At 43.1% G+C, this 20,394-nt stretch overlaps 1 protein-coding gene and 1 long non-coding RNA gene across 2 annotated transcripts in view; one reads left to right on the forward strand and one right to left on the reverse strand.

Moving 5' to 3' along the window:
• angpt1 (angiopoietin 1) overlaps window positions 1–19,412 on the forward strand; it is a 32,653-nt gene extending 13,241 nt beyond the window's left edge. Inside the window, exons 4-9 of the mRNA XM_052071554.1 lie at window positions 223–455; window positions 5,758–5,873; window positions 6,919–7,020; window positions 9,073–9,239; window positions 13,755–13,885; window positions 17,966–19,412. Coding sequence (XP_051927514.1) covers window positions 223–455; window positions 5,758–5,873; window positions 6,919–7,020; window positions 9,073–9,239; window positions 13,755–13,885; window positions 17,966–18,129 — 913 coding nt within the window. The 3' untranslated portion in view covers window positions 18,130–19,412. The remainder of the gene's footprint in view (window positions 1–222; window positions 456–5,757; window positions 5,874–6,918; window positions 7,021–9,072; window positions 9,240–13,754; window positions 13,886–17,965) is intronic.
• On the reverse strand, window positions 248–3,477 carry LOC127604485 (uncharacterized). The gene is made up of 2 exons (XR_007963339.1): window positions 3,288–3,477; window positions 248–385 (listed from the first exon to the last, which is right to left on the reverse strand). It is a non-coding gene; the product is annotated as an uncharacterized LOC127604485 (long non-coding RNA).
• Window positions 19,413–20,394: the final 982 nt, after the last annotated feature.

The following is a 20,394-nucleotide window of genomic DNA, read 5'->3' on the forward strand; positions in this document are numbered from 1 at the left end:
ACATCTAGATACACATAAATACTGTACATATGGTATACTGTATAAATATACAGAGAGTGCGAGAGAGAGAGAAAAAGGGCCAGCAAGGCCTACTCTAGGCCGCACTGCCCGATTTTTCCAACCTCACTTCTAATATTGGTTCCATGAAATTGTGTAAATGTGTTCAAAACAATCCATTCTTCTCACTCGGTCATGTTTCTCCATGTTCAACTTTTCCTGCAGCCTCTTGGAGGAGAAGATGTTAGCGATGGAGATGAGGCACCACGAAGAATTGGAGACTCTGAAGCAGGAGAAAGGAAGTCTCCAGGTTCTTGTCGGGAGGCAGAGTGGGGTTATCAAGGAACTCGAAGCCCAGTTGAGCCAGGCCACGGGAAACAGCACTGCCCTGCAAAGGCAGCAGCAGGAAATGATGGACACCGTCCACAACCTGCTCAATCTTTGCTCTAAAGATGGCGGTAAGTTCAATGGAGGGCGACGCTGTCAGTCCGCCTGACATTAGCTAAGAGGTTTTAGAATTATTGGACAAGATGTTGGTTTTGCTTTTGCAGAGTATTTTGGATCCCCCAGAGGATTCGATTCCCAGGGTCTTTGCCTTAGCTCCGCTCTTTCATGAAGTCGACTGCCAAGGCTGCCAAGTAATGCCATGAAATCTGCTTCAGATAGCATCTCAATATTGTCATCATTTTCTTTTTAAAGGAGACATAGTATTACTTTTTTTAAAAACAATTCCCAAGTGCCCCCACACAAGGTCCCCGGTAGTCATTATTCAATGGTATTATTAAAAACTTATGATGTTCATCTACGAGAAGACGACATTCTCACTCCGATCATTAACAATTATTTGATAAGGTAAATCAATGTATAACATGATTTCTACGGTACGAAGAAGGGCAAGTGTTTACATTTTTAACGTCACAAAAATAGTCAGCTAATTTTGGAAAAGGCCCACGGGTTACTCATGTGGTCCTTGGACGCAAGCCTCCCGTCACAAACCCGAGAGAAGGGCCAATTGGTCCTCGTCAGACCACAATGTGTCAAGAAAACTGCATGACCGACTAAATCTCAAACCAGTGCACCATAAACTTCTTTTGAAATACTTTATTTCTCTGGGCAGTGGCTGCAGCTTCAAAGAGCACAGATTTTCCAATCCTCCTGGAATTCGGATGACACCATTGTGTAAATCTCACCCCGTCGTAGGAAACGCGGGGACACGGTGCCTGTGAAAATCTGAAGCAACGAAAGCGAACAATGTGGTTCTCGTTTTAACCTGGCGGCTTCTGTTAAAGAGGCTTAGTGGCTTTCATAAACCATCGTGGTACTCGATTTACAACAATTGGTTTCCGTGCTTTATTTCAAAAACAGCTGTGATTGAAAGGAATGACGAAACTTTTATTCCTCTGAGTCTGACACACCTGAGATAATATCAACTCACAAATCTTCCGTTAAGACCAACATGACCTTATTTTGATCAAATGCGTTTCTTTTTTTTTTTTCAATGTTTTCATCACAAACACAAAATTCTAAATGAGCGATCATACAAGAATGGATGCGTCACTGTACTCGAGAACCCCCGCAGCGCTTCGTGCGATTTGTCAACTAAAGACATTCTGCCATCATGAGCGGATAGCTGATGAAAATGATCAATAACTGCTGCTTGCTTTTGTAATATTAATGAGCCATGCAATATAAGGTTGCGGGTGAGCTGACCTTCATGTAATCAATCCATTTAGTCTGGATTTGTTGATGTAACATTTAATTACCAGAGTCCTCGGAGACCATCTTGGCTCGAATGTGTATTTTCGCAGCCTCTTATAATGGAGCTCCAAATATAACACATACGCAAATTGATTTACTGGAACTGTCATATTGAATGAAATTCCCCTGTAAGTCAATATTTCATCACTTTTACCTCGCCTCCTTTTCGGCCCCCGTAAAAATCTTTGATTAAGTTTCACGTTAGCGTCGCTTCTTGGTGATGAGCCGAAACGAGAGCCAGCGGATACGCGGAGCGGCTGCTGCTGCTGCTGTGTGGTGGGTCCTTCCTCTCGGCTGCAGTGACTTTCAGGGTTGAAGTGGGTGTGCAGGTTAGAGGTCACCCCCCCTCCCCCGCCCCCGCCTGAAGAAGTCAAACTGTAATAGTTCCTCAGGGATGCCCCGTGTGAATGAGAGGACGGGCGGCTGGATGGATCTCACTGATCATTCGACGCACTGGCCACATTTGAAAACACACGACTTATTTATGTATTTTGTTTTCATTTTAATTGTTTTGGGGTTGTATGGGTGTTTTTTTTTTTGCGGGGGGGGTGCATAATATTGCAATGTACGTTTCTTGTGGGTGGCTTTAGATTCTGTCCTTTGTTGCTTCCACTTCAGATCACCAGCATACAATCCTAAGAACACGTTAACCCTTAGAGTGGCAGCGGTTACTACAGTGGACAGCTTATCGTGTTGTCGGGTTACAGGGTGCACGAAAGGGGTTAAAGTAGCTACCGGTACTTGTTTCGTATGCCTCTCTGTTTTTGCGGTTAGTTTAAATGCGTGCAAGTCAAGGGGATTATGTTTGGAATCACCGTTTATAAACGGTGGGCAGCGGTTTCTATTAACTGCTGCATATTGACATGAAATTGCTCTCGAAATCAAAAGCAGTTTGGGCTTATTTTCCTAATAATACGCTGACTCATGTCTGCGAGTCATTTCAGTTTTCACAATACAGATCTTGTATATACTTCACCCACCCCCCCCCCTCCCTCAAGCAGTACGTGTACAACTTTTCCATGTGTGTTTTCCAATATTGCAGTGAAAACAGATATTTTTGATGTGGCTCGATGAAGCAATTTGTTTAAATTGTATTCATTACCCAAAGCTCATTAGGGTGCAATGAGCCGCAGACTGCCATTAGAAGTAATTGACCACAGCTTTGGAGCCGGCTTTTAAAGTCGCTGGCAAAATGAGAATTTGTTTTACAGTTTTCTGCTATCTCATGGAATGAGTGTTATTCATCATTTTTTATTGCGGAAGGAATGAGGCTGAATTATTTAATTTGAACAAAATATAATTGCAAAAAAAAGAGCATTATGAGCATTTTTATATCTCGCTCCTTTTTTAAAAATAAACTGAACAAATCTTTATGCCCAAGCCGTACTTTTGTATGATAGCTCGCATCAATCAGAACTATGGCCATTTTCCCCTTCTAGATCAAACGTAGTCCATTCTAAGTCACTTTGAATGTCTTTTCCAATATCTGTGCCTGTGTGCAAGTGAACAGAATACCGTGAAACAGTACTGACCTTCTTTTGTCGTGCTGTGAATCCTTCAAAGAAATATGTGGAAATAACTTCATTGGCTCTTGTAGCGAATCAAGCTGAGCTGAACTTAAAGACTGATTGTGGTCACATGGGAGCTGTGATGTCTATAGCAGTCCATTTAGCTCCAATTTTCACTCTCTTCAGTTCCAGGATTTGGGCTCATTTGGCACAAGTACTGATTTACGCAAACACCCAAGGCCTATTGGTCTTTTCACATGAACCCCCTACTGAATACGAGTCCCCACTGAACCACTAAATATTTTACTACAAACAAATATTGGGACATTAATAATATTTGGAGATCTGGGCAGAAAGCGGTACAAGGGAACCAGCCTTACAGGGCCACTTCCAGTCCCAGAGCGGTTTTCCTGCACTTTGGGAAATCTCGGTAGCTATTGTGGAATAATTATTAACCCAAATTTCAGCCCCCTCCCCCCCCAAAAAATCTCTGACATTAACCTCCCAGTTCTCCTTAAAAGTACCCCGCTGTCAGCCTGCTTGGGGTAAATTACCGCCTGACAGGGCTATCCTTTGTTGTATTAGAATCTGGGGTGCAAGGGCGCGCAATGTCGACCTGTCCCAGCAGGAGAGTCTTGTCACTGACACTCAATACTTTGTCAAAACGGTCAAATACTGTAGCGCAGCCAAATAAACGACCCACTTCCAAAGGAGAGGGGGGTGCTACGAGCACAGGCAGATCAAAGCAAATGCAAAGGATCACTGACTCATTTCACTTTCCAGCGACATCTTCTTTGACTCCTCAACTATAACAATAAAAACAATGGGGTGAAAACTGACGTGAACCCCTTAAGTGGGAGGAGAAAGTCACAGAAGAAGAGGATGTTAAAAAAGAAAATCTGAAGGAAATTTCCGTCACTATAACAAGGGTTGGAAAGTAAATATAAACCACTTGTTATAACAGGAACTTGAAATTTATAGCTTGTAGTATTTTGTCCGTAGCCTCATGCTTGGTTTCAAAATAGTGCAGCCATAATTATCTACAGATGGAAATGGATGCAGCTGCTCTGTCAAAAGTTTGAAGCCCACTTGGAGAGAGCCCGGAATCTGGTCGCTGAACTCGGGTTCTTCTGTTAATAAGATAGTTGACCTCAGATTTTTATCTTGAAGTTACAAGATACTCGCCGCGAGACTTTGCCGTCTCTCTTCTGCCTTCTGACTCTCCAGTCGTCGAAACGAGAGCGTCACGGGTAAAAGTTGCTCTTGTTAAACTTGATTTAGGAATAAAATAAAATGAAGACTGTCAATAGGGGGAAAAAAATGCGCTTTGAATTTTAATCACCGTTAATCTAGCGTCTGCAGAAAAGAGTGCCGTTTTTATTTGGGGAGAAATTGACGGGGAACTAACTACAGAGGTAGTCTTTATACTTGATGTACTTTTGGCTTCAGGGATTCACACTAGCCACAAAAGACAGTTATGATTTAAAAGAGACGGGCTGATATGTCTCGTCGACCCTCTTTTTAAATTTTGGCTAACATCTCTTTTGTGGAGTTTGCGTGTTCCGCTCGCTTGTGCGTGGGTTCTCTCTTGGTACCTCTATTCCCACCGTGGCGGGTCAACGGAAGACTAATTTGGCCACGGGAGTAAAGTTGAGTATGAATGCCCTCTTTCCCATTTGTGCGCCGTGACTGACTTGACAGAATGCAAACACGGGAATGAACTTGATCATCAGAAGAGGTTTAGAGCAGCGTATCGTTTGCGGACAGCCCATGGACAAGTCAATGAAGAAGAAGCGGGCCCGGTCGGATTGCTTCTGGCTTTTTAGCGGCGAATCGGGAAACATTCAAACAAGCTCAAGATGAAACGGGAACAGAGTAACAAACCTCAGGTGGATGGCAAAAGTACTGCCGATGACTAGATGTGCGAATGAGGACCAATAGACCAGGTGAGAGGTGACGGTAAAGCGAACAAAAAGGGGCTGTCAATTAGGCTAGGCTAGGCATCTAGACCAAGTCTGAAAAGACGTTTAAAAACGTCTTTGGGAGTGAATGTGTCAAGAAGAAAAATGTGTTCACGGTGACTTCAATAGGATTTTGAAGAGCTCAATAACTGCAATTCTGGTATTAGTGGCATCTCGGGGACCACCAGACAGACTTTGATTATTGCGGTTAGAAAATGGACCAACTGGGCCAAAATCATCTTCACTGCTGAATCAAAATCACTGCTGAGATGCAGTGTGACGAGATGCCCAAAAATGTCAGTTATGTTAACAGTGCTTGAGACAGGTTTGCTGGCCATGAGTCAGTCTGCAAAAATATTGTTCGAGATACAGTACTAAATTTGAATCCCCAAATGTCTGAGTAGGACCTCCAATCGCACCCACACCAAGACTGCATTGCACCTTGACCAAATATAAATCCGAAGCTCAGTATTCTGTTGTCAGTGATCGCCGCACTCATCTGTTTGTTTTTTTTTTTTTTTTTGCATCTGCAGTCCCAAAAGTACCGGATGAAGAAAAGAAGTTCCGCGATTGTGCTGACCTTTACCAGGCTGGCTTTCATAAGAATGGCGTCTACAACATCCAGATCAACTCGCAAGAGAACAAAAGGGTGAGGCGCCACCACAAGAAAAGCCCATCACAAACCCCCTCATGTCATGTGAGCTCATCACTCAGTGTGAACGCCACAATCGTTGGTTTAAAGACATCATCGCTCACCGTGAACACTTCCATCGTCGCTTCAGAATAAACCAATTATATTCTTTGCAAATGACTCTTTGCAAATGAGCGAAAGACGCCGAGCCGCCGCGGGACATCTGCCACTGATGAGTGCCGTTGATGAGTCCAAGCTGTGAATACTCTTGGAGAGCTTTGAAAATGCAGGAATTTGGCGAGGGGTGAGGTGTGAAGCCAAACACGGTGCCGAACATGACGGTGACACCGGCCTTGTGTGTGCGATGATATGCTCTTCACCTCAATACTGATCGATGAATGTGATAATTTGATAAATGCAGTGGCTTGAAGTAGGTGAGGAGCAGATTGCATCCAGGCCCGCCGCCCGAATCATCTCCGAGGTGGCTGGCGACCATTTGTGTGTGCATGGATGTGAGACAGTCTCCTGGAAACGATCATGTCAGGGGTACTTCCTTAATTAGACTCAGCCAGCGTTCATGTATGTTCAGCTGTGTGGGCTGGCTGACGCGAAAGACCTTCTCGACTCCACACCGGTGTCTCAAAACTCAAAACAACGAGCAACCCCACAGATAGACCCACGGCCCTGCATTATCAGCTTACACACACCGAGGTCCAAGGTTAAGGGCCGTATTACACCCAGGTGTCTCCTGGTATGTGTCCATCTCAGAGCTCCTCTTTGATCCGGAGCCTCTGATGAGGAACACCTCGGGGGAGTTGGTAAAGGATAAGGAGACGCTGATTAGTTTGGAGTGGAACGCAGATACACTAAGTTCCCAAACATGACCTGAAATGACTGACCCGCCATTGTTTCTCAACACCGCCGAGAATCACATCAAATATTCAATTCATCACGTTCCAGTTCTATAGTGTTATGTCGGACCAATTAGAAAAATGGCAGTCCGTCGGGTGCTATCAGTTTTTGCCCTGTCAAAGTCGATTCTTCTTTTTTTTTGGATGAACAGGTCTATTGCAACATGGAAACAGCTGGCGGTGGATGGACGATCATCCAGCGCAGAGAAGACGGCAGTATGGATTTCCAGAGAACATGGAAGGAATACAAAATGGTGAGACAGGACAAATACATCATCCACGAGTAATAGACAAGCGATAATGTCGGTGGTCCTTTTTTCCGCCACATAAAACAAACAATGTTAAAAAAAAAACGATGTCATGAGCGCAACATCCTGAAGCGGCAATCGGGTTTTGACAAATATCGTGAACTTTTTGAAAAGGGCTGCGCTGATCCATTTGGAACACTTCAGCCAGATGTTCCTCCTCCTCAACTTTAGCGCCTTTTTTTAAAAATTATTTTTTTTTTTTTGTTCGTAGAAACATTGTCTCGGGTGTCCTAGACCAGCCAAGTTGTTATCCTTCCCCTTCTCAAACAGGAAATTATTGTGTGTAAATATGACAATTTTTTTGTGATTTCTTTTTTGTCCACCTCTGTTGTACTGCGTTTGGTGTTTGCAGGGGACCGTCATATGTTTGTCATCACGGAAGTCTCCATGCGTACTTAGATTGAAAGCGTTAAACATTTTCAATCTACGCTTTGGTCCGATCCTGACTTGCGTTTATTATTGCTGGCCGTCAAACTTGGTGACTTTACTCTATAAGTCAGCGCTCTATACCCTCCAATAGCTGTCAGTTTATTATCAGATGGATTATATGTTTATACTTGCCCCTATAATCTGCTTTCAGTCTCGAGTTTAATTTCCCCTACAGTCCTTTGGACGGATATATAATTTACTTGTCAGTATGAAAAGGATCGCAATGATGTTTCGAGATGGTACTAGCGAGCGCAATACCAGACTAGATCATATTACCCAGACTGTTCTAAAAAGAAGAAAAAAAAGAAACTAAAAATGAAATATATTGTCCGATAATGCTGTTAACATCTGGTTGAGGAAAAGTTGTAGCCGGCGACTTGAATTCTGAGATTGTAGGTAAAGTCGGCGGACAACACTGTTAGCCCATACACAAACGCTAAAACATTTGTTTCCACCACAGTCCCTAATTTTGGATTGCCACGGCAACATATTTGAGCGACACCTCCAATCTGAAAATATTCCATTTTGAGACATCAACGGTGAAACTACGTAGTTAAACACACAACAACAAAAATGGAAAAAATGACTTTAACTTTGAAAAATAGTGACACGCTAATATACGGCTAACCGTATATGACGTCATACGCGACACCAGTGTCAACTCCCGGTTCCCCCCTTCCTGCACGATATGAGAAATCTCCATATCGCATTGCCTTCAAAAAGTAAAATCACAAACATGCGAGTCAAAACATGTGCAAACCAAAGGCTTAAAGACCAATGAGAATTGAAACGGAACGCTTCCGGCACTGAACAGGTGCACAAAGGCTGCATTACGTTCCACGAGGGGGGCACCATGAACCTTTGGTTGACATTCACAGTTCATTGTACAACGCCCCCACGCCACAACCCCCGCCCTCCTTCAACAGTTTGGAAGTGACTGATGGCGTTTTATAGTGTTATTAGTTTTCACATTCTTGCAGTTCATAGGCTTGTGCATGGGTTTAATGCACTTGTAGGAATTGTTATTTTTCACAGTCAAGGTGGTGTGGCCACGAGTTGTAATTTTGTCAGTTGGGCGGTGAAGGGATGATCGAGGCAAAGCTTTTTTTTTTTTTTGTTGGACATAATAAGGGAGTAAAGAGTAATGACGTCTGTCCAAATACTATACACAAACGGCGAGATGAACTTGGAATTTTTCTCTGGAGTGCAACGGTGTTGACACGGACTCCGGTTCCCAACAGGAGACCAAGCTTGATATTCTCAAAGGAGTGAAATATATTGTATAGAAAGAAGAAGCTATAAAAACGGGTGGGGGGGGGAGAGCGGGGGGGGTCAGCTCACTTGCTCTTCCACCCACTTTGCAAGACATGCCTAAGCCCCCAAGAATGCGCCATATTTACTTTCCCTCCTTCCCATTCCTCATCACCACACACGCTTAAAGCACAAACAGAGACTTTACCTCCACCGCAGCCATCATCATCGTCAACCCCACTTCTCACTTTTGTCAAGAGCTGTAATGTCATTCCACTTCTTGCCAACATTGCTGATGTTTGTCCGCCTCGATTTCAGGGTTTTGGAAGCACGTCTGCGGAACACTGGTTGGGGAACGAGTACGTTTACCAGTTGACCAGCCAAAGGCAGTACGTTCTCCGCGTTGAACTGACAGACTGGGAGGGACACCAAGCGTTCTCACTGTACGATCGCTTTCAAATTGGCAGCGAGAAACAGAACTACAGGTAATGATCGCAGTACTCGGCCCTTTTCTTTTGTCTGGCTTTTGTGCACCATTTCACCCGCGCCTCTCTCAAAATCCGACATTTGTTCTGGAAGGATTTTACAATGAAGCGAGCCGTCGATGTGGCAGAACGGATGACCCTGCCGACGTTCCTGTATGCAAACAATTCTTAACATAACAAAAATATTTCATCCCATTCCATCCACATTTTAATGTTGTACGAATTTGGCTGCGGCGCTTGCGCTTTCTGGATGAAGAACGGCAGTTCAAGTGCTTTACCGCTGTAAGATGCCTGTCTGACATCACAGGCACTCCGTTAAATGGTGCTGCCTTCAACTGACCCGCCTGTAAACTTTGAGCGCTCAATCCGAGGAGATGATTCAAATGGATGCATGCTGAGTTAGACCGAGTGCTCCCCTTCCAAGGCATTTGAAAAAGGGAGGCAGTTTTAATTTTATTTTTTGTTTGTTGTTTGATTGTTTCTGGAGAGTATAAACTTTGTTCTTCGCTTATGTTACCGATGGAAAGGAATGAGTAATGGCAAAACAAAGATGGAAATGCTTTTCAAGTGGAGCGATCAGAAAATTAAATCCTTTCGACGGACAGGAAGATTCCCACTCAATTCAAGGGTTTTGATCCCGTTGTGCAATCCTGTGGAGAGCTCTTTTTGAATCCGGATTCAGTCCAACAAAAATGTATCACTGTTGTCTGTGTAAATGTCCTTTGACAGGCATTTGGTGGTGTGGGGGCGGGGGGTGTCAAGAGTGTTTCTGTTTATTCTTAAGGGGGGGTTAGTGATAACAGATGGCAAACTGTGGCAGATGCTTGGGATTCTCAAATACGGAAAAAACTGCGTCAAAGATGCAAACGTTCCAAGAAATCGCTGGCCTCGGCGAGGCGCTCTGACATCTTCCCTTTTCAGATTTTCACAGCTTTGCGGGTTCTGTCAGATGACAATTCCCCTTTGTTGTGAAAATTGGAAAAGCAGAGAGATTCTGAAACACAAAGACCTTCGCTTCAACTCTTTCATACGTTTCAGAGTGAAATATTGCTCTGAGTCTCCCAGTAGTGTGAGGCTATTTTGCCTTGTTGCCATCATTAATCTGGAGAAATGTGTTGTTGGGACAGCGGTTCACCTCGCATGGCTCCGGTCTTGGGGACATGGAAAAACAACAAGCAGACACAAAGATTAGGAAGGAAAATTAATCTGCTCTTTTTTCCCCCCTTATTTTTTAACTTTACTCAATGATAAGGACCTTGTTGAAATTACACCAGTACTTAACCATAACTTACTTTCCTTAGAATACATATACTATGAAACAAAATCTCTCCAACCCTGAACGGGATCCCTGAGAACCTGTAGATCATCTTTGCTTCGTTTTACATGGATATATTTCTCTACTTTTCCAGCTGGGGTGAGCAAATGAACGACAAGTTCAGCCTCCCTGGAATAGTTTGGACTCATAGTTTGGGCTCCAGGTGATTTGCTGGTTTTTGCAAATGTGTTTGTTGCAAGGAAGAAATCTTTCTTTGTTGGACATTTGCTCATTGCTTTTCTAAAACATTGGCCAACAAAAACAGAAGGTACCTCCACATGATGCGTTCTGGGACCAATGTGTGTTTCAGTGTCATAACTCACGATTGTGTCGATTGCTATTGATTGAAGGGTATAGTCGCGAGTAATCCAGTCTGCTTTTATATTGAGCCGAAGATTATTTTCGGCTGTACTGCGTCAACAAGAGTCAGATGATTGATACCAATTGATGAGCGCAGAGAGACATACACAGCAAAGAGAAATATGAATAGTCCAACAATAACCAAGCAAACTCAATAGATTCCTGGTTTTACCTGCCAAGAGAAGCTCATGCTCTCACTACACATACTTACCATTACTTTTATCGTTTTTTTTCCCCACCTTCAACATGACTGGGTTTAATTACCGAGCTTCTTTTATTTGATATGATTCGCCACGTTATCCTGCGTGTATAAATACATGGGAGAGGTGAGGTTCTACGCTTTCCATCATAAGAGGTTGTCCTGACCATTTGTTTGAAGATTTTATATAGTGCTCAGAACATTTTTTAATGTGTTGTTTTGTCTGTTGGATAGCCCAAATGTGTACGAGATTCTATGAAGTGTATGGAAACCGTGACGGTGAAGTTACCGTATTTTCCGCACTATAAGGCACTTCGGAATATAAGGCGCTCCTTCAATGAATGGCCTATTTTAAAACCGTTTTCATATATGGGGTGCACCGCGTTATAAGGCACAGAGAATTGAAGCTACAATAGTGGCTCTGGTTTCAATGATATTCGGTGCGCCTTATAATGCGGAAAGTACGGTACGTTTAGGGTTAGGTTTAGTGTTATGGTGCAGTCAAGACTGTATGTGGCATTGGGACCCCACTGATTCTGTACAGCGTATCAATGCCACTTATTGATTTATTGGCCTTTGTATTTCCAAACGACGAAAAGAAAAGACATTTATAAAAAATCTTTGGTTTGAAAGCCGTGAGAATGATTGATTGCGCGGTTGTTTTGTTTTTCAACCAGCTTTAAAAGTTTCATATGAACTTTGTGCCGAGGTATTGCTTGGAGTTGTCTCTCCTTCGGTTGCTGGATGACAGCAATAACCTCTGTTCAGAATAACGGACCGCATGTTAGTCGATCTGGGGCCCTGTGTCAATCCCATCCTGCTCTGGTGTAATCCAACACGTTTCTCTTGTGTGTTTGGAGAAACAACTCCCAAGACCTGCTTTAGACCTACAGTACATCTCTACATTGAATTTGCAAGTGTACCTTCACTGAGAGAAAATATTAACAAGGATTTGAAGGTACTGTTTTTACGAACGTTAAAGCAAATATGTGGGCATAAGCTTGTTTCGGATAAAGATTGGAAGGTATACAAAGATTTATTTTTTTTGTTCATGAAACAATGTTCTGTTTTCTTTATTTAGTGTTAGCGATTCTGCTTGGTTTGATGATGACGTTTTTATAACGCAGCATGATGTCAATCACCGTGACCTAGTTTCACTTGGAAATGGTCAGACAAACACTTGGCAGACATATGATGCCTCCTCGGACCACGTTGCGGTTATTTTCTTTTCGTTGACTGCCCGTGTCGAACTTTGATAGCGCTTAATCTGCTCGGGAAAATACTTTGTTGACATTTGGTAAATACTGTACGTATACAAATTCCACCCAAAACTCCAGAATGGCCGCAATAATTGTGCCGGGGTGTGGACCAAATAGATCTGGCTTGATCTTGATCCGAACTTTATCACTCGAGTTTATGACCTGGCCCGTTTTGAGATGATTCGCCTTCTCCAACTGTGAACAGAACAGACCCTGACGGGAAGCATGAGCGGATAGAAAATGTCTGTTCCACTTAGTAGTTGTTGGCCTAGTAAATATGTAAACACAGACGCATACTATATCAAGCTTCCTGTCAAAAGTGTCATGCTGAAAATCCTTCCCGAAAGATGTGTCCTGGCATTTTGTGACTGCAAACAGAGATCGCAACGGCTTTGTAAAATGGAGAGTCAGGAGTTAAAAGTCTACGTCTGGTCTTTATCAGAGTAGTAGCAGACCTTATCCTTGACACAACATGTTTTGTTACATGGAATTAGGACTCACTGGCCATTCTACTCGTAAGTTGGTATGTTGTCAACTACAACATCATTTCGAAAATATCCCCCTTGCCTCCTAGACTGCATTATTCCGAGGCTTCGCTTCCTATTTGCGTACTATTTCCGTGAATTCTGCCCAGCAACACAACAGTATTCAGTTCATAATCAAACTACACGGTCCCCCTATTACTAAACAACTTTGAATATAAAGTTATGTATACCACATATCTTTCCATTGGATCACTATATAAGTTGTTTCAATGGCCAACCGTTCTTTTTTTTTAAATGTTTTTACTACTGCTCCTCCTGCAGATCAATCTTTTCCACAGCTGTATAAATAAAGGAGTATTTTTAAGCTAAATGACTTTCTTTGCGAAAAGGGGAGTCTCTCCGAGGTCTTAAAACTACTGCAAATGACTCGTTCTTGCTCCGCGGTCATCAAATGTCACCCGTAAAATCGAACCGAAAATCTCATTGTGAATCCTCGAGCGTAACGAGGGAAAAGCCATCGAAAGGTTCACTACACCTTGTACCCATGTTTAGATGGCAAATTAGATCAGGCAAATAGGAAATGGATGGATGGTTATCTCCTTTCAATGCCCTCTAAGCGTATTCCAGCAACAAAAAATCCGATTAACACGCCATAAAATACTTCTTACATATAACATATGATTCCTGTGCCCTTCGAGTCCTCATTTTATAGCGAGTCTTTCCAATGTTGTCACACATGTTCCATATAAGCTCATTCACAACAACAAAAAAAGGTATGTCTCAGGAGACCTCTCCTGCAGCATGTTGTGTCTTTATCGCCTTCCGTCACTCACTCTCCTCTTCCCTCGCCCCGATGTGCCTCCATGCTCGACCTCCCTCCTTCTCGATGTCTTTCAGGCTGTTCTTGAAAAGTCACAGCGGGACGGCCGGCAGACAGAGCAGTCTGGTGATCCACGGAGCAGACTTCAGCACCAAGGACATGGACAATGACAACTGCATGTGCAAGTGCGCCCTCATGTTCACCGGCGGTGAGTGCAGTTGCGGCACTTTGAACTTGACGCAGAACTGTAGCCACCTCTCGCTATAAATCGGATTCATTGGAATCATTTTGGGTTGGGGGGGGGGGGGGGCCTCTTTCACACGCCGCAGACATTTCCTGGATGGGTAAAAACTCAATGATGCGGTATATTCTGTAATATCTATCCACACCTATGAAGCCCCATTCTGCATCCCCCACCCATTTGCACGGCGGTTGGAAATTTTGATTTTAAAATCACACGGCTTGAAAGTGGAACCTCGTTTACCCTCGCTGTTTTTTTTTTTATCAGTTCATCAAGCATTTCCAAAAGCATCCCCCCCATCAGAATCACTACATGTCGTAGTGAATACAGTACAAAAAAGTATCAGATGTTATCGAGTGACCAGACAGCACCGTAATACCGAGTGATTCATTTATCACCCTCCGAGGTTATCCTGACTCAGGACCGGTCCAAATCCAGCAGTGCACTCGCTACTTAACCCTTGATAATATGATAAGCTGTCCACTTTAGTAACCGCTGTCCTCTAAAGGGTTCATTTATGTCCTGCTAGGATCAGAACGGGCATGATATTGGAAGGCGTACGTGAGAAAACAACAACAGTAAAATACCATTCTGCTACATCAATTCAGGAATACACTCTATAAGGATATTTCGTGAGCAAACACGGCACTCAATGCATTTAGGACCCGAAGGGATGAATTTCTCAATTTGTTAAAAAGCCGCAACGTCTTCATGAAGAAAGCAGCAGACATCCATCATCATGTATTTCAATTATATAATAATATTTATATTATATAATATTACAATTCTGAAGGCCCTGTGGAGATTATATTGACATGGGACCCTAAAATCTGGATTCATATAAAATAAATATCCAACTTTGAAATTACTCTCCTCCTCAAGCCACCGCAATGAGATTATCTCCAGTTTGGTCAGTTAGTTATCGTGCACTTTTCATGCCGTCGGGTGGCGTGCACGTTGCTCATGATGAAAAAGTGAACTTTGACATCGCTGCGATGAGCACGAGGCACAAGGGCAGCGCATTCCCACTCATGGCCGACAAGCCTTGTGAAATGTCACAGGCTAAAGTGGTGTTCAGGTCCGACACAGAAGGGGGAGTGTGTGACACATGCCATGCCTTGCATATGTTCTATATCTGACTGTATCAGCAAGAGAGCGTTCGCAAGCCACAGATAGAAGATGGGAATGTTGCATTGCTGATATATCCAATAAGGTTTGCATGTCTTTCATATTCATTGTCCAGTATCCTTGGAATTCTTACATTTGAATCTCTTTTTCTCTAAATGGCAAAAGGACATTCGGAATTGGGAATACAATTTTCCCATGTCGTCACTGGGCAGTGATCCCCAGTGTAGCTTGTGTATAAATACTTTGTGCTTTAAATAGAGCGAGGTACCAAAAGAGTTTGGCAACAGGTATTGGCCTGCGAATGACCCCAGTTGCAGTAACATTGAACACATAAGTAGACGCTCAATAGAGTCACAAGCATCGCCGCAAGGAAGAGCCATGCACTTTGTATATCAGCATTTCAGACCCACCCCCAAAAAAGTGTTTTTAAATTTAACATTCTAAAATTTCTTTATTTAATTTTAATTTATTTCAATATTATCTGTGTCTTGCTCAGGGCAGAACTTGCCATCGGGCGTAGCGGGCAGTTGCTTGTGTTTTTGGCAGTGGGCTGGCGCATTCAGGGGGCAACGCAGTGCATTTTTTTTTGGTGTGTGTAGAATTTATTACCGTATATTTTTGGATTATACGTCGCTCCCTTAAGAAGGAAAAAACATATATAAGTCGCACTGGAGTATAAGTCGCATTTTTGGGGGAACATTTATTTGATAAAATCCAACACAAAAAACATACATGTCATCTTGAAAGGCAATTTAAAATAAAAATAAAATAGAGAACAACAAGCTGAATAAGTGTACGGTATACTAACGTTACATCACTGACATACCTGGTAATGTCAGTAACGACATGACATACTAATAGTTATTCAGATAACTCTAGCATAAAGAACATGCTAACAAGTTCACCAAACTCTGTTTCACTCCAAATCACTAAATCTAATGAAATCTTCATTCTCGGTGTCCCTTTTAAACAACTCCGCCAACTCGGGAGGTCAACTTCTACGTCACTTACGTCAGACTCATCGTCGATTGATCAACACGGGCCGAGAGCGCCCCTTGTGGTTTAATGTGAAAATAACATGTGAAATGACATAATCATTTGTTAATAATTTCACCCATAAGTCGCACCCCCCGGCCAAACTATTAAAAAATACTGTGACTTATAGTCCGTAAAATACGGTAATTCAAAAACATGTAAATCAGGAGTGACAGACCAAGGAGAAGATCAGAAGCACATCTCTAACAGAATGCTGTTTTTTGTGAAACCATGACTGTGGATCGTAAAAGAAACAATGACGTCTCCGTAACAGAGAGGGTAGGGTAACGCACGCCTACATGTGCTCGCGTGTTGGCCCGTGCCAACACATACATCTGCTCTTCCAGTTCAGTTCAGTCCAGCCCTGGCCTTGCTGGACTGAACTCCTCTCACCCCATCCTCCTCAATCGACTCTCTACCATAGGCATCACCAACACCCCTCTACATTGGTTCCACTCATATCTCACTGGCCGCTCTCAGTTCATTCAAGTTGATTCTTTTACTTCACAATCCCTCCCCGTTTCTTCTGGTGTTCCCCAGGGTTCTGTCCTCGGTCCGCTCCTCTTCATTGTCTACCTCCTTCCACTCGGAAACATTTTCCGCAAATTTGGCTTACACTTTCACTGCTTTGCGGATGACACCCAGCTCTATCTCTCCAGCAAACCCGACGCTTCTCTCCCACCCTCGTCCCTCTCTCACTGTCTCTCAGAAATCAAATCTTGGTTCACCCACAATTTCCTCAAGCTAAACAGCAATAAAACTGAACTCCTACTCGTCGGTACCAAATCCACTCTAAACAAAGCCGACAGTTTCTCCCTCACAATTGATAATGCCACTATATCTCCTTCCCCCCAGGTGAAGAGTCTGGGTGTCATCCTTGACAGTTCACTATCCTTTCACTCCCACATCAATAACATTACCCGGTCCGCTCATTTCCACCTTCGCAATATAAACCGCCTCCGTCCCTCACTCACTCCGCACACCACCGCTATCCTTGTTCACAGTCTCGTCACTTCCCGTATTGACTACTGCAACTCACTCCTCTTCGGTGTCCATCAAAAATTCCTCCATAAACTTCAACTTGTTCAGAATTCAGCAGCCCGGATCATCACGAGAACCCCCTCCTTCCATCATATCACCCCCATCCTCCGACAGCTCCACTGGCTTCCTGTCAAACTTAGAATCAACTTCAAAATACTTCTCTATACATTCAAAGCCATCCATAACCTTGCGCCCCCCTATCTGTCAGATCTTCTTCAAATCTCCATTCCCTCTCGCTCACTCAGGTCCTCATCCTCCCTCCACCTTTTTCTACCCTCTGCCCGTCTCAGTACAATGGGGTGCAGAGCCTTCAGTCGCTCTGCCCCCAAACTCTGGAACTCACTTCCTCCCAACATTCGTAATATTGACTCTCTTTCCTTATTCAAAACCCAGCTCAAAACCCACCTATTCAGACTTGCCTACCCGCCTTAAATCTTTCTTTCTTTATTTATTATTTTATCTGTGTTTTACTATTGGTCTTGGCTGTACAGTGTCCTTGAGTGTTGTGAAAGGCGCTTACAAATGTGATGTATTATTATTATTATTATTATTGCTCAAGGGTACTTCGACGGTTACTACACAAGCATCTCTTCAACAGCTTGTTGCTATCCAAGCAAGAATTGAACCGTGACCCTCTGGCTCCAAATTCTTACAAATGAGCTCTTAAATGGGATTTTCTGTTTATTCTAATTCATTGCCAACAATTGTACACATCTGGATCGTGACATCAGAGATTCTCCCTTGTCCAGAATACACACAGCGAATTTGGATCGCATTGTTTGTGATTCGACTCCCCGCTATCACAGCTCATACTTCAACAATGTCTCAATGTTCTCATTTTAGGTTGGTGGTTTGATGCTTGCGGCCCATCCAACCTGAACGGCATGTACTTTGTGCAAGGACAGCACGTGGGGAAGGTAAACGGTATCAAGTGGCACTACTTTAAGGGCCCCAGCTATTCACTACGAGCCACGGCCATGATGATCCGCCCGCTGGAATTCTTCTAGTCGTCCAACCTCCGAATGGCTATTTAGCACATTTAGCGGGACACTTCCAGTTACCGGTATGTCCTCATCTCATTTCACCTGCCGTGCTTCATAAACTTTTCCTCCACAATGAACTAAGTTAACAGCCACGAGGAAGAAAAACAGAAGCAGGCCCAATTTATGCTCCTGACCAGATTAAACACACATGTAATTATTTAAGGACACTATAATTCAAGTGTATCCATCCCACACTGGGAACGTGGCCGTGGTTTTCGAAACGCCGAAAAGAAGGATTTTTCTTGCGATTTGTAAGAACGGTGGACGTTCTGAACAGGACGCAGCAGCGATGGATGGCAGAGCAGAAAATACTCACCAACTGCAGGACAGAACTGATGGGTCTTTTTTTTTTTTTTGCTCTGAGGACACCACTCACATAATTTTGTACTCAATTGTTGCTCACACTAAAGTGCCTTCATTGTCGTCGTCATTGCGTTTTTAGAAGTATTCATCTCGTATGACAACTGTATACAAATAGCCATCATCATGTGAATGTCCAATGCAGTGACGCATATTCTGAATCCATACGAAGCAGAAGCGCGCTCAGTTTTAAGGTGACCTTTATTTTATGAAATGATGATATTCAATGGCGAGGCATTGCCGATTGTTTGTAGACTTGATGTGTTGTGGAGGAAAACATAAAGAATGCAAAAAATATATATAATTCTAAGGGCTTATATTAAGCTGGTTGCCATGTTTGTGAAATGAATAGTCCGGTGGTGGTCATTAGATTTGTTCTCTCTCATCATAACGTCAATGAAGAAAAAGCTAACTTTAAAAAAAATTTTATTCTGAGTTTCTGTTTCACATTACTGCTGCTTGGGGTCGGATATGAGGCATGTAAATTTGTCGCCCCGGCAAATTATTCACATGAACGGACATTTCGTCACGTTTACCTTACGACAGGCGAATATGTCAGCGTTCGTGGAAAAGGAGCATGTCGGAAGAGACAAATGCGCATTTGGGGTGTCTGGAACTTGTAAAGCTACCACTGACATGTTCGAATAACATTTGGATCATTGAATGTGTTTGTACCGGTATATAAATCAGCTTTCCAGAGGAAAGTTTTTTTTTCTTTCTTCTTCTCAGTCAGATTAACAAAATGAAGATAACACAAAAAGTGTGTCACTGATAACTGTGCTTTTACCTCATTAAACTGTAGATTTGCTGATTTATTTAAACATTTTTTAATAACGTGGTCAGTGTTGTGTTGCTACCAAATAAAATGGGAGGCACTAAGATTAGAATCCTTGCTTGGACTGGACTTTTTAGATCGCGTCAATTGTGATGAGATACTTGAGGTTGATGTTGTCGTTTTTTTTTTTTCCAGTCAAACCAGATGGCGCAAGGCTAGCTTCCTCGTTGTGCCGCATAATAGGGTTCTAATGTTTCAAGTACAGGATGGTGTCAATGACAGCTCGCCAAAGTGTCAAAAAAAAATTGCTGTCAGGACTTGTAGTGGCTCTTCATAGTTGAGATTCCAGGGCCTAATCAGAGGTTAAACAAATTATAGTAGCCTGCAAACTACTATGTGCCCGTCAGCACCTGTACTGACCCAACACCCTCGGCGGAATGTGTTCAATAGTGGCTGAGGCAGGGGGAGTGTCAAGAGGCTCCATAAAAGTTGGCAAAGAAGCATTTGGCCTTTGTTGGTGTCAGGAGACGGCACTGCTTCTCAACTTTCCCCTCCATATGTGCAGCCTGGCCAGTTATTTCAGTCATTTGATTTGTGTACTGTATTTTCTGTACTATGAGGCACTTCGGAGTAGAAGGCGCACCGTCAATGAATGGCCAATTTTACATTTTCATATATAGGGCACAGGGCATTATAAGGCGCATCGAATAGAAGCAACAATAGTGGCTGAGGTTGCGTTATGCATCCACTAAATGGAGCTACGCTAAAGGGAATTCAAGCATTTAGCGCTTTCACAACCGCTGCAGCTGTAACAGGGCACATTACAGTACATTTCAAATACTACATCCAAGAAATCTGAATATTGATCCATATATAAGGCGCATCGGATTATAAGGCACACTGTCGGCTTTTGAGAAAATTAATCATAGACAATGTGTTGGATCTCCTTACATTGTGCCTATTCAAGTCTGAGCTGAGCTTGCGGTGAAGCTCAACCGACAGAGTAGATTGCCACAATCGTCCTCCCGGATGTTCTTAACCGTTTACATGCGCCAATAATGACAACCTGTAACCATAACATGAGAAACTGTCCA

This window comes from Hippocampus zosterae, chromosome 7 (assembly GCF_025434085.1).
Source record: "Hippocampus zosterae strain Florida chromosome 7, ASM2543408v3, whole genome shotgun sequence".
Lineage (NCBI taxonomy): Eukaryota > Metazoa > Chordata > Actinopteri > Syngnathiformes > Syngnathidae > Hippocampus > Hippocampus zosterae.